Here is a 14,847-nt window from a genome sequence, read left to right as displayed (position 1 = left end):
ATATAATGAATTTGTGATGGGTTAGCATTCTAAAATTTCATGGGGCCACACTTTATACTAAAAAAGCAATTCTCTGCTTAAATTCAAATCCATCTTGGTATCCTGAATGTTTTATTTGACACATTTGGTAATCCTGGTTTAATAGCACAGATTCTGTGGTTAAAATGATTTCACCAGGTGAAGATGGCACATGCTTGTAACCCTAGCTACTCAGGAGGCTGAGATCTGAGGAGCGCGGTTCAAAGGCAGCCTGGGCATCAAAATCCGTGAGACTCTGATTTCCAGTTAACCACGAGAAAACAGGAATTGATACTGTGGCTCAAGTGAGAGGGTGTATGCCTTGAGCTGAAGCACTCAGGGACAGCATTCAGTCCCAGAGTTCAAACCCCATGACCAACAAAAAAATGAAAAAAGAATAGATCTTTGTTTATTTAAAAAGGGTAACTGCATAGACATAAAAATTATGAATATACCTTGATACATAAGACCATATAGTATGAAGTTAATTGAAAGGACCTCCAGGATATTGAAACAAAAGCCATATAATGAATGATTGTTGTCCTTAATGTACTATGTTATCTCTCATCTCTTTTGCTGTCCCTTGGGTATCTCATATTGTTACAGTATCTCACTTTGTTTTCTGATATATTGGATTTATTTGTATTTGGTTATTTGAAATTGGATAGGGAAGGGGGGAAAACCAAGTCGGGGGGTGGGGGGTGGGAAGGAGGGTAATGGGGACCAAGACATGTGAAAGTGTATCAATGTATGTGAATTAATGCACCCTCAATCTGGCAAATATGATGTAACCCTTTTATGAATTACAATAAAAAATATTTTTAAAAAGTTATAAAAATAATAAAAATAAATAAATATATATATAAAAATTATACTCCAAATTAAAAAAAGGAGACAAAAAATTATGAATATAGACATAATGTTTTATTACATAGATTAATATGTTTCCACGGCATACAAACCCTTAGCCTAATTTTTATTATGTTCTAAAATCTAAGTGCCAGTGATTGCATATTGAGATTCCCTTCTTGAATACTTGTTAGTTAAACACGTCATTTGAAATATGATATAAACATCAATGTTAATAATTTTTTTTAAAAATGTAAGAAAATTAACTAAATTGGGTAATAATAAATAATAATAATAAGCAAATAGATGATAGATAAATAAATAAATAACAGTTATTTAAATGACCCAGACAGAATGGAGAGAGTGGTCAGTGCAGTTGTAATTAGGACCTAAAAGGCTGGGAGAAGTAGCTTCATGTCAGTAGCTAGCATAGAAATATTTCAACACATTTAATAACCAATAGAGTCACAGTAATGTTTATTAAGAGAACAACAAGATTAAGACTAGATTGTGAACAGACCAAGCAAGAAGAACTACCCACATAAATTAATTAAAGCTGCATCTTACAGCTTCCACCATCTTAAAGTTAGCTTGGGATGATTTCACATTCCTCTCAATTTTATAATAGCTAGGCTGTAAGCTAAGGAAAATGCAGGACTTACATCGAATTTTTGTTCACCATATTATGCCCATGACTTATCATAATGCTCAATAAACATTTGTTTGAAAAAATGAAAAGCAGACAGTTTTTTATAGTAGTTGGATCACTAAGAAGATAAATCTCTCTGAAAGAGACAAAAAGCTTTAAGAACTCATTCTGGCTTTTCGGTTCTTCCAGATTCAAGCTGATCCCATTTTATTAAGACCTTTATATCTCAATTCTGAAGCTTCTCCTAAAGATAAAATTACAAGAACAGAATTGAAAAGTAGAACTGAATTTGTAAAGCAAAGGGGAAAATTATTTTTATTCTTTTATATAAGTTACACAAGGAGGGATTTTATTGCTACAATGAAATTTTTTTTTAACTTTTCTGACCTCGAATTTGTTCTAGTAGTAGATTGCTTCCCTAGCATTCACAAAAACCCAGGTTTGATTCCTCAGTACCACAAACGTACAAAAGCTGGAAGTAGTGCTGTGGATCAAATGGTAGAGTACTAGCCTTAATGAAAGCCCAAAGACAGTGCTCAGGCCCTGAGTTCAAGCCCCAGGACAGGGAAAAAAACAACTTTTCAATTCTACTCAAATTGTACTTAGCAGAAATGTGTCTGGTTTGCAATTTGAAAGCAAACTAAATTTGAGGAAATACATTCTTCCTATGAACCTCAGTACCTATCATATTGACTTTTTTTTCCCATGACAAACTACCTCAATTCATTTGAGGAAGTAAAAACCAGAACTTTATTGCAATTCTCTGAACTACAAGTTTCTCAACTTTAAAAAAAATAGCAGAACATATGAAATGGTTTCTCATAACAATGACTTGGTACTTTTTGAGCTGAACTCAATATACATTGATTCATTTCTCCTCATTTTTACACATAGATTTCAGTATAGCTATTTGGACAATATTTAATGTTGACACCTGATGTGATCTATTTGCAAATACTAAGCCAAAACCAATAATAATATGTGTAGCTCTGTGGAAGAGCTTTCCTAGCATGCAGGAGGCCCTGGGTTCTATTCTCAGTATTTTTTTAACTTTCAAGTAATTATTTCATTTTTCCATAGTTTTCACATATACATAGCCAATTAGCTAGTTTTCCATGCTAATAACAAGTCACAAAACATTAAATTACTTTTTATAATTTGCTCAATTCTTTCCTTCCAATAATACCTAAAAATAATTGTGCCCTTAAATACACAATTACTCGTTTCATTATCTGACTTCTCATCAAACCAGCGCTCCACTTTTCATCCAAGCAAACATTATATTGTATATTAGCTGGATTTACCAATTAAAGAAATATAGTATACAAATGCTTGCCTAGATAGTGATAAGTAGCCATATGGGCATAGTTCTACATAACTAAGCATGAATATATATGTATGTATGTGTGAGTATACATTGTTGAACTTGTACCATTTCAGTGTTAGCTCCACTCTTAAGAACTTCAACGAGGCTGGCTTCTTTTGAAAACTACTCTATGACACTTATCAAGACTGAACATTATAGGATCCAAGACAGACTCTCAAAGATTCATGCCAGGCCATGAGTTCAAGTCTCAAATATATGCTGACCTAAAAAAGCAAGTATTCCCTATTTTTCATTCTAAACTTACTGCTTGCCAAGAGCAATATAGTCCTTTGCATCATCTATGTATGGACAGGCTCAATTTTTATATATTTATACAGACAGAAGTCATACTTTCAACATTTACAACAGTGAAATAAAAAAGTAATTCAATTTTTTTCAGTCCTGGGGCTTGAACTAAGGCCCTGGCACTGTCCTTGAGCTTTTTCAGTGCTCGCACTCTACCACTTGAGCCACAGCACCACTTTTGGCTTTTTCTATGTATGTTTTACTGAGGAATGGAACCCAGAGCTTCATGCATTATAGGCAAGTACTCTACCACTAGGCCATGCTCCCAGCCCAGTAATTCATTTTTCCATACTTAAAAAATACTTTGAAAGGGAAAAATCTATGGTCATATTATAATATCAATGGTGAAAGAAACAATACCAAATGAGTACTTAATTTGTAAAGTTAAATCTTTTAATGTTGTCATGTATAACAACAGGATAAGATAAAAACACCATGCAATGGTGGCACACTCCAGCACACTCCGGTAATCCTAGCTACTCCTATGGATAAGATCTGAGTATCACAATTTGAATCCACTCGGAGCAAGAAAGTCTAGGAGACTCTTATCTCCAATTAACCAGAACAAAGCCAGAAGTACAACTGTGGCTCTAGTAGTAGAGAGCTAGCCTTGAGCAAAACAAACAGACAAACAAACAACTCAGGTACAGTGCCCAGGACTTTTGTTCAAGCACCATGTCCTACACACACACACACACACACACACACACACACACACACACACACACACAATGAATGAAACATCAAATTTATCATCTTTCCTCTTTTAATTACTACATTAAATTTTAGGCCATTTTGATCAGGTAAATTGTTAAATCTGAGAGTTTTGTTAAATATATCTCTAAATTCAGTACTGCCAAACATTGAGAGTTTTTATAAGTACTATGCTATCTCAACCCTGCTTATAAACATACCCACTTAATAAAGCATTAAAACATATTACTGTACTTAAGAAAATGATTAACACCAAAAACTTCAACAACTTCAGAAAAATTTCACTTTTTATTGTTACTCTAAGGGTGATGTACAGAGGGTGTTACATAAGTTAGGTAATGGGTACATTTCTTTTTCAAACAAATAAACTTACAAATAAGGAAAAAGGTACAAAAAAATCAACAGTACCAAAGGAGGAAAAACAATAAGCAAAATAACAAAAACCCCTTGTTTCTATTTCTTGGAGTTCATTTCACTAAATATCATTTTTTATGATCTCATGTATGTAGCTATTGAGACTTTTGTGATCCTCTCATCCTCCTTTGGTCTCCTTCTGTGAATGTCTAGAGTCCTGTATAATTTATCGTGTCCAAGTGCATTTTTTTGTCTTTTATCATCCAGTGTGTTTACTTGTAGATTTACAGGCACATTCAAATTACAACAAATGAGGGAAACCATGCAACCTATATTTCTTTGGGTCTGGTTTACTTCACTTAGTATAATTTTTTTCTAATTTTTTTCATTTCCATCTGAATGGTACAACATCATTTTTTTCTGATGGAAGCACAGAATTCCATTGTGTATAGATGCCACATATTTTAGAAAATGTTTTTAATATCAATAACTTTTTATTTTGATAATTATAGTAAAAACTTACAAACATGTTAGATATCAGTGTTCATGTCTATAATGCTAGCTCAGCTGAGATTTAGAGGACTGAACTTCAATGATAACCCTGGCAAAAATAAGTCTAAGACACTCTGTAGTCAATTGTCCAGCAAAATACGGACTGGAGGTGTTGCTCAGATGATAGAGAGCCAGCTGTGGGAGTGACTCAATTCAAGTGCTGGTACAGTACAAAAAGCAAAAAGTACAAACCTAGCATACAAGACAACAGGCCCATGACTGTTTTTCTGTATTCTGATAATAAATCAGTTTTCCCAAACTTTTATCCTTTGTGTTTTCAATGATGAAAATTGGGAGGATCGTCATAGAAGATGATGAGAAAAATAGTGATAAAGAGAAAAACAAAAGATTTACAAAAAAATATAAAATTTTGAAAATTCTAAAACTGAACTAGAGGACAACAAGGTCAAAAGAACAAGTTATGATAACATTGAGGTGATTCAGCCTATAAAATTTTGTAAAGACCAAAGAGATAATTAGAAAACATGACATTCCCAACTGTAGAAATTAATATATCATACAATGATACAATTCTGTAACATTCATACAATTTTATTATATAAGAAAGATGTCAATTCTTTTACTACTGTAAGAAAATGTAAGTTAAGTATGAAGTCTTTTTTCCTTTTCTACAATAAAGTGCATCGCTCCAAAGAATTTCCTAATATATTTTTATTCCAAAATTACAATAACATATTCTTTTTAATCTGAGCCAGAATCACCATGAGGGTTCTCTCTTGCTTCTATCACTCAGCCTGTATGCCCTCCTTCCTCCAACCATTAAAAATAACTAGGCTTATCCAAGAGAGGTAAAAAGTTGATGTTCACCCAGTCCTGGTGGCTCATGCCTGTAATCCTAGCCACTCAAGAATCGGAAAATGGTAGGGTGCTAGCCTTAAGCAAAAAGAGCTCAGGGACAGTGCCCAGATACAAAAGGCCATATAGTAGGACGCTAAATGAAAGGATCTCTAGGATATAGAAACATAAGCCATATAATGAATGATTGTTGTCCTTAATGTACTATGTTATCTCTCATCTCTTTTGCTGTCCCTTGGTTATCTCATATTGTTACAGTATCTCACTTTGTTACCTGATATATTGGATATATTTGTATTTGGTTATTTGAAATTGGATAGGGAAGGGGGAAAACAAGATGAGGGGTGGGAGGGAAATGGGGACCAAGACATGTGAAAGGGTATCAATGTATGGGAATTAATGCACCATCTATCTGGCAAATATCATGTAACCCTTCTATTAATTACAATAAAAAATATATGAAGAAAAAAAAAAAACTAGTGCTCGGAGCTCAGAGTTTGGCCTAGTGGTAAAGTCCTTGCCGACCATTCACGAAAACTCGGGTTTGATTCTTCGGTACCACATATGTAGAAAAAAGCCAGAAGTTGTGCTGTAGCTCAAGTGGCAGAGCTCTAGCCTTGAGAAAGTCCAAGGACAGTGCTAAGGCACTGAGTTCAAGCCCCAGGACTGGTTAAAAAAAATTGGTGCTCACACTAGGAGAGTTTAAAGCAAAAAAAAAAATTTCATTGTAGCACCACTTGTAAAGTCCCTATTTTACCTCAAGCCTTCCTTTCCATTTTTCTTTCAAATATCTGTTAAATTCTATTGGATTTTAAAGTGTTTTAGGCTACAGGGTTTATATACGCATATACATATATAAATTTCCCCTAGATGATTCTGATTGTCATAATGAATGATCCTACTTGCTGGGCATGTTAGGAAGCACAGCTTAGATGTCTCTCAACATGTTTAATGAGAACTAAATAGCCTTATTGATATACGTTTCGTGGTCTTTTCAATAGTTTAGAGCAATGAGGCACTCCTCAATGCCCTTTTTGTTTAAATGAAGCTGACTGACAGTAAGCTAATTAAGTTAGGGCTCTAGGGGCACTTAGGTAAACACAAACAGAACATTCAAACTTGCAAAGTACAAAAATGAAATGTCAAAAAAGTAAGAGCACACATTCATATTTCCTCATTATGATAAATATAACCCACAAAAACTCAGATGTATCGTAAGTCAACAATTTCTCCAAAAAAAAAGAAAAACCACATTACAAAGGAGACCTAAAGTAACACAGATAATAAGGCAGAGAATGATATTGTTACTAGAGGCTCATAACTTAGCCCCACTAACCTACACTTGATTCATATGTTCCTTATTTGTCTGGTTTGATATTTGCAAGTTAGGAGTGCTGATTTCAGAGCTGTTTGCTTGAGAACTGTCATGGAGATTATAGAGTGCTAAGGAGTGTAGCAGAGCTTCCCGGACTTTCGATGTCTCCATGTTCTGCTCTTGAGAGATCTGAAGGCTAATCAGATTTACATTATTCATCAGCAGATTGGAAGCCATAAAATTGGTTATGGAGGGGCATCTGGTGAGATTTTCTTCCAAAAATTGTTTGTAGAGTTCCTTCACCTTTTTTTCCATGTAACTATTAAGCATAGAATTTGACAGTGGCTGCTTATGTAACAACATACTTTTTTCTCGAATTTCATCCCCATTCACTAACTTTGTAGTGAATGTTTTCTCTGAAAGCTCATTGGTAGGAGAACAGCCCAGTGGTATATCCACTGAAAGCAAAAGAGGGCCATTAAAAACACCATCATGTGTGTGTTCCACAAAGCAGCCTGAATCATACATGTTTCCCACATGGTCACCCCCAATCTGTAGGTCTGGATAATTTTGGCAAATATTTGTACATGACCAGGATCGATATAAATCCAGTTGTCTTTCACCATGTTCTCTCTTTGGAATAGGCAATGCAATAGATACATTTCCTGAAAGAGGTGCACTTTTGTGTTTTGCCACAGAGAGCTCATCCACAGACTGCATTTGAATGGCATCATTACATTGTTCTGTTACACTTCTGTTTATACCTTTTTCTTGGCTTTCCATCTTAAGCGGGAGAAGTGAATTGTCTTCAACCTCTAGAAACTTACTTTCCCAGATTTTTCTTTCATCCCTTGAGGTATTGTTACCTGTTAAGGGTTTGTAAATCTTCCCATATTTCTGTTCTTTGTATAGGAGTTTGATGAGGAAGGCTTCTCCAAGCATTTTATTAGACACTTTTTCTAAAGGATGAGTGTAGAATATTCCTATAATATAAAAGAATTTACTAAAGCAGTGCACATTAAGATGTCAAATAAGAATTTATCTCCTGCATGAAACAAATATGATTCAGGGAAGCAATGCTGCTCAAAGGACAAAAAAGACTAAGAATAGATATACTTTGTTAAGAATAAAGGCATTTTTTTTTAAGTTGCCACAAACTGTCCTTGGAGAATTGATTCAGAGATGCCAATTTTCTTGTTAATTAAATTGCATTAATACTTCTGTCTTTTTCCCAGGTTTACTATGAGGATGATCATATGTAATGCCAATGCAAGTGTTTTATAAAATACAAATTTATAGATATGTATATTTATTATACTCAATTGTCTTGAGAATTTCTTTAGAAACAACTAAAGTGCCAAAGTCTTATCTTATAAGATTCTACCTAAATTGAGAGTTTGTTCTCATGTAAACTTTTATTAAAACAACAACTATAGCTCCTTTTTCAATAATAAAATAGCGTTCTTTACCATTTTTCCACTTCTCTCTTCCTGTTTTTCTTTTTATTACTTTATGTTCCAATACATTCAAATCTTATTTCAGTCTTTTACATGATCATTTAGTGTGTTTTAAGCCTTTCAATTTTCACCAGCAATTCCATAAGAAAGCCAGGCAGAGTGCCATGCATTTGTAATCCCAGCACTCACAACCCTGTGAGGCGGATATCAAGTTGGAGGCCAGACTGGCTTACACAGCAAAACCCTGTCTATAAACAAATAAATAATAACCTTTTTAACAATGTGAAAAGAAAGGCAACAATGTTCATCTTATAGGTCTACAGCATCTATAACCATTTCAAGAAAACCTACTTCTAATTAAGGTTTTCTGGAGAAAAATAAATATGAACAAACATATGTAAGGATTTAGACTTACCTTTTCCCAGTGTCAAGATATCTGAAGATTTGATCTTCTGAGATCCCAGCAGTCCATACACAGGAAAAGTCCTTTTTGTCTTCTTTGTTTCTCAGCTTTAACCACATAAAATGGTTCTGCTTTCCATTCATAGCAAAGGACTGAAAGAAACTAGTAGGAAAATGATGTGGGTTGATCACATGTGCCATGTAGTAATGACACACACCCAAAAGAGGATCTTGAAAGTGTTATGCAAATGACAATGAAGTGAAAAAAAACATTAGTTGAAGTAGCTTTCTTCTTATTAGTGAAGGTAGATTATTTTCATTTTTGTTGTGCCAATCCTAGGGCTTGAATTTAGGGCCCGAACACTGTCCCCAAGCTTTTCTGTTCAATTCCAGCACTCTACCACTTGAGCCTAGTTCCATTCCTGCTTTTGTGGCAGTGAATTGGAAATAAGATTCTCACAGAATTTCCAGCCCATGTTGGCTTGAAACCACAATTCTCAGACCTCCTAGCCTCCTGAGTAGCAAAGATTTGAAAATATGAACCACTGATGCCTGGCTTATTCTTATTTTTATTTTGAGATTAAAAAATATTTAATTTTTATTTTTAAGTATAAGAAAAACATATGGTACTAATCTATTTTGTGAAAATGAAATCCAAAATAAACCAAATGAGCTTCAATAAGTAAATGATTAAATAACTTTGGCTGTGTCTAAGATATAAATTACTTAATTGAATATTATAGTGATACAATAATCACAATTATAAGTTAAGTAGTTGCTACATGTCATTCAAAATGTTCTACATCTCCTCTTCTAAATGCCCTACATAGTATATCAATTGAAGCAGACACATTAATTGAAAGCAGACACTATAGAAACTAAGACAGAGAGGAAAGCTATATACTTTTTGAATGTCACAGAATTAATAGATAATGGAACTAGCATTGCTTGCCTAGCATTCATGAATCTCTGAGTTAGATTCCATGGTACCACATACACAGAAAAGGCTAGAAGAGGTGCTATGGCTCAAGTGGTAGAGCTGTAGCCTTGAGAAAGCCCAAAGACAGTGCCCAGGTCCTGAGTTCAAGTCCCAGGACTGTTAAAAAAGGAACCCTGTATTTTAAATTCTTCACACATATGAACTTGTCTCGTAGCATCTCTATGAAATAGATGAGATTTTATCTACATGAAAACTGAGACACAAAGAAGATACATAACATGCTCAAATTCAGGTCACCTTAAGAGGAAGCCTGGGTTTCAACTTCAGTAGCCTAACAAAAAAGCATCTGTGCTTAATTTCTTCACTTAAATGACTTTCTTCTACTTTCAATAGCTTTAATATATGTAACCATGGTGGTTGAATCAACTATAAATTAAATGGTTGGTAGTAGTTTCCTGTGAAGAGAGAGTGACAGGAAGTTGGTAAGGAGATAAATTCACTATCTTTTACTCCCTGTATTTCTATGTGGTTTGTGTTTTTGAACAATAAGCAACTATTCAGGTATTAATTGAATTTAGAAGTAAATGATTCATATTCATAGGAGAAGAAAAATACTTTACTATGTTCTCTAGAATATATTTTACCAACATTGAAAATATCCTACTCGTTTTTAGAATTATTTTTATTTATTTTATTGCAAAGGTAATATATAGAGGGGTTACAGTTACATAAGGTAATGAGTATGCTTCTTTTCTTTCTTTTTTTTTTGGTAGTGAGACTTGAACTCTGAGCTCTTCAGCTCAAGGCTATGGCCCTACCCCTTGAATCATTGCGCCACTTCGTTTTCTGCTGCTTAACTGGAGATAAGAGTCTCAGGTCCTTTTGTGCCCTGGCTGGCTTTGAACCTCAATCATCAGATCTCAGCCTCCTTAGTAGCTAGGATTATAGGTGTGAGCCACCGCACCCAGCTTTACATTTCTTTTTGAACAGGGTTACCCCTTCCCTCATTTTAGAATGCTTTGTAAGCCCAGACAAACTGTCAAAGAAGATTGAGAGGAAGAAAAAATGACATGGTTAATTTTATTGGCTACAGCTTTTATTTTATAGTATTTTACCACTTAAATAATTACCATATTCATGATAACAGGGTGGTTAATTCTCATTTTGTATGTTATATATCTTGTAAGAAATAATGAATTAATGGAGCTTAGGGAATGGCTCACGGTGAAGTGAGGAAATACGTCAACGTCTCATGTCAGAAAGATAATGAGATTTTCTTTCAATGCTACAACAAAGAATACTAAAAAAATGGAGATCTCAAATCCCTCTTAAAGTAGGCTTCTTTGTTGATTGTATTCTATTTTGCTTTTCTCATTTCTCTATTGTACTGATCCAAGACCTTAAAATCTCTCTGCCTTTTACAACGGTTGTGACATTTATTATTATTGTTATTATTATTATTATTATGTAGTTGTAAAAAGAGGTCACAATTCCCTAAGTCAGGTTATGAGTACAACACATCTTGACAAATATTGGGCCTTCCATCATTCTCTTGCATTGTAACTTTTCATTCATGATTACTACAGCTATTTGCAGTGTTGTTCCCTCTTAAGCCATTACCATGTCAGATTGGTCTACTTTTCACACAAACCTGCTAAAATCTTCAACGCTTTCTGTTCATCCACGAATAATAAGAGTCAATAAGTGCCTTGCCTTGAAAGGTTATGAAAAGAATGCTTTTAGGGAAATTCTGCACTTAACCAGAACAGCAAATCTGAAAATGATAATTACCCACAATTTTACAAAACTGAAAAGAGCCCCAAAGCCAGACACTGGTGACTCACGCCTGTAATTCTAGCTATTCAGGGAACCAAGATCTGAGGACCTTGGTTCAAAGCCATCCAGGGCAGAAAAGTGCAGGCAACTCTTACCTCCAATTTAACCAACAAAAAGCCAGAAATGGGGATAATAGAGTACTACCATTGAATGAAAAAGACAAGCAAGAGTGGGAGGCCCAGAGGTTAAGTCCTAGTATGCACACCCCACACATACACACCTCAGCCTCAAAAAGATTAAAGACCAAATGCCAACTCTTTTGATTTGCCCTGTTTCCTTTTTAGACCTTCATGTTTTCATTCCTCCCTTTGCCCCAGAAGTTCCAATTACCATTTTGTTTCATACCTGGTCTTTTGGACTAATACTTATTCTTTCATTCTCCAGGTTTACTCCAGCTCCCAGTTATTTAGAGATGCCTGCCTTTACCCACCTAGCAGGGTCTGGTTAGAGTTCTCCATAATCTACTTACCTTATCTTATCAGCTATCATTCTGCAAGTGCCTTGAGAATAAATACTTTATCTAATTTGTTGATTTATTTTGTTTCAAATTTTTATTATTATTACAAAGGTTATGTACAAAGGGTTTAGTTATACATGTTAGGTAAATAGTATATTTCTTTTTGGACAATAGTACCACCCCTTCCATCTCTTTCTCCCAGTTTTTCCCTCCTATCTCCATCAACAATTTGTAAAGTTTTCATTTTCAACATACCTCGATACATTTTCAAATGTATGCAATGTTTCACATGTACCAATAATAGATATTATAATGCTCTGAATTACCTACCACATATCAGATCCCTTGCTAAACACTTTTACATATTAAATTCATTTATTCTTCAAAATAGTATGGTCAGTTAACTAATATTCTCATTTTAATAAGAAATAGATGGTTAAAAAAAACAGTGATAAGGAGTGCAGTCATAGAATACACTTTTGCTTTCTTAGAAATTGGGGCTAGGTTCCTTGTACCCTTCCTTAAAGTTTCTTTTTCCTACCTATCTTGGATGCCCCCTTTCCAAACCCTGCTAATGTTACCACTGTTTCAGTACTTGAAAAGAGCGGTGCCTCACGTCTGTAATCCTCACTCCCCAGGAGGCTGCAATCTGAAGATCATGATTCAAAGCCAGCCAGAGAAAGAAAAGTCTCTGAGATTTTTTTCTCTCCCAATACCCACCAAAAAGCCAGAAGTGAAACTCTGGCTAGTTTCCTAGCCTTGGGCAAAAGAAGCTCAGGAACAGTGCACAGGGCCCTGAGACCATCATGTTACAGAAGGGAAAAGAGAGGAAGTGCTAGAAGAGGCTGGGAGTGTTGCAAATACCAAAAAGTTGACTAAAAGAAGGAAAGGACAATTTGCAAGCTTATCCTCACGAAGGGAGGGGAATAGGGAAAAAATAGGAAGCTCTCTGCGCTAAGAGAAAATATAACAAAGGTTGCTGTTATAGTTATATCCCAACCACCATCATTTTTGCTCTGTCACTACCAATGCAGGTAACTTTATTTATTTTCTCATAAATTACATTATAGTTAGGGCATTTTCACCATGTTTTGTGCTTCTCCCTTTCCAAACAGTGTGGAGGGAAAAATGGGTGAAAGTACTGTAGAGTCCAGTTGCTCTTTATGCTCTTTCCCTGTGTCCAGCTTAGAACTCTATTTTTTTGTTTTGGTCATAGTTCTGGGACTTGAACTCCAGACCCCAGTGTTGTCCCTGAAGTTTTTTGCTAAAGGCTACAGCTCTAACACTTTCAGCCTCAGCACACTTCCAGGTTTTGAGTGGTTAATTGGAGATAAGATTCTCTCAGATTTTCCTCCCCCTTCTAGCTTTGAATGGTGCTTCTCAAATCTCAGCCTCCTGATTAGCTCTTTTTACAGGCATGAGCCACAGGCACATGTGAAATTTCAGCTCCCAGAGAGGCTTAAAATAGAGACTTTTAGTTAACAGAGACTGCCAGCAAATAAATAAAATGATAGCCAAGAAGCCACTTTACACTGAGCAATCAGTAAGAAGACATATTCGTATACGAATAACAATAGTCAACGCTATATAAAATTAATTTCCTACCTTAGTGGAAATACATTGTATGTGCAAATTAATGGTATTTTTTCTTGTTTGTATCATATTCTATTAATACTTACATTCATATGAGAAGAGTAAGAACTGTCACTTCAGGTCAAACTCAACGGAACTGTCCATAAAATCATAAAAACAGAAAAAATAAAATTGTACTAATTTTGCAATAATAGTGCTAGTCCTGCGACTTGAATTCAATAAGTGGGCACTGTCCTTCTAGGTTTTTTTTATAGATAATTTTCTGCAATAAATTCGCTGATAGCCATCCACAGAGGAGAGAATTTCCCATAATGAATTGCAAAGTGACCAGTCTACAAACCGTGTGCCCATACCTTAATCCCTGAGCCTTTGATTAGTGCATTATTTGGAGATCTTCGTAGACGAAATTACGAATTTTGATATGAGGCAAACATCTAGGATTTAGGTAAATCCTAAATCTAGTGACAAGTATTTGTCTAAAGGTGTGGTAGAGGAAGACTAGCAAAAAGGAGGACTTAATTGATGTTGGCAAGAACTGTTGAGAAGACAAAATGCATTTTTTCAGTAGAAAAAGGCCTGTAACCTTGCTGACATCTTGATTATAAACTTCTGGTCTTAAGAACTGTTTAAAAAAAATGACATGGGCTGGGTGCAAGTGGCTCACACCTCTAATCCTAGCTTCTGAGGAGCCTGAGATCCGAGGATGACGGTTCAAAGCCAGCCCAGGAATGAAAGTGCATGGGAGACTTATCTGCAATTAAGCACCAGAAACCAAGAAGTGGGTTTGTGGCTTAGGTGACAGCGCCCAAGTCTGGAGGACAAGCCCTACAACCTTCAAAATAGAAGCAGACAGAAAAGAAAATCTGGGCTGCCCAGGTCACGCAGCATGCCCCAACCCTGGCCCACTATAGGCCGCACCTATTCAAGACATTGGTCTTCCTCTACGGTTTCCCACCCAAACGTTCCCCTACCCCACCCTGTAATGACTGTGAGAGGGGTCCGCCACTGACTTTGGAGGGCTGGGAAGACGCAGGCCGCAAATCTCAGAGACTAGCTAGCTCCCAACATATGGAAGCACGGGGACTGGTCTCTCTGAGTCTGCTTTATGTTTATTTGTTTTGTTGGGAAGTCGTGGGAGCTGAGGCACAATGGTCAGGAGAGTGGGAGGCCCATGGTGGCTGAGCTAGCCTGTGCTGGGCCCTCCTCCCAGGGCTGGGCCTAGC

At 35.7% G+C, this 14,847-nt stretch overlaps 1 protein-coding gene across 1 annotated transcript; it reads right to left on the bottom strand.

The window, feature by feature from the left end:
- Positions 1-6,942: 6,942 nt before the first annotated feature.
- Positions 6,943-7,881, bottom strand: LOC150041093 (TLR adapter interacting with SLC15A4 on the lysosome-like). Its single transcript, XM_090326473.1, has one exon. The coding sequence runs from the start codon at positions 7,879-7,881 to the stop codon at positions 6,961-6,963; it is 921 nt and encodes a 306-aa protein (XP_090182599.1). The 3' UTR covers positions 6,943-6,960.
- Between the last annotated feature and the right edge of the window lie 6,966 nt (positions 7,882-14,847).

This window comes from Megascapheus bottae, chromosome X (assembly GCF_031878675.1).
Source record: "Megascapheus bottae isolate mThoBot1 chromosome X, mThoBot2.hap1, whole genome shotgun sequence".
In the NCBI taxonomy this organism is placed as follows: domain Eukaryota; kingdom Metazoa; phylum Chordata; class Mammalia; order Rodentia; family Geomyidae; genus Megascapheus; species Megascapheus bottae.
Note: the sequence above shows the minus strand (reverse complement) of the source record. Positions and strands in the feature narration are given on the sequence as shown.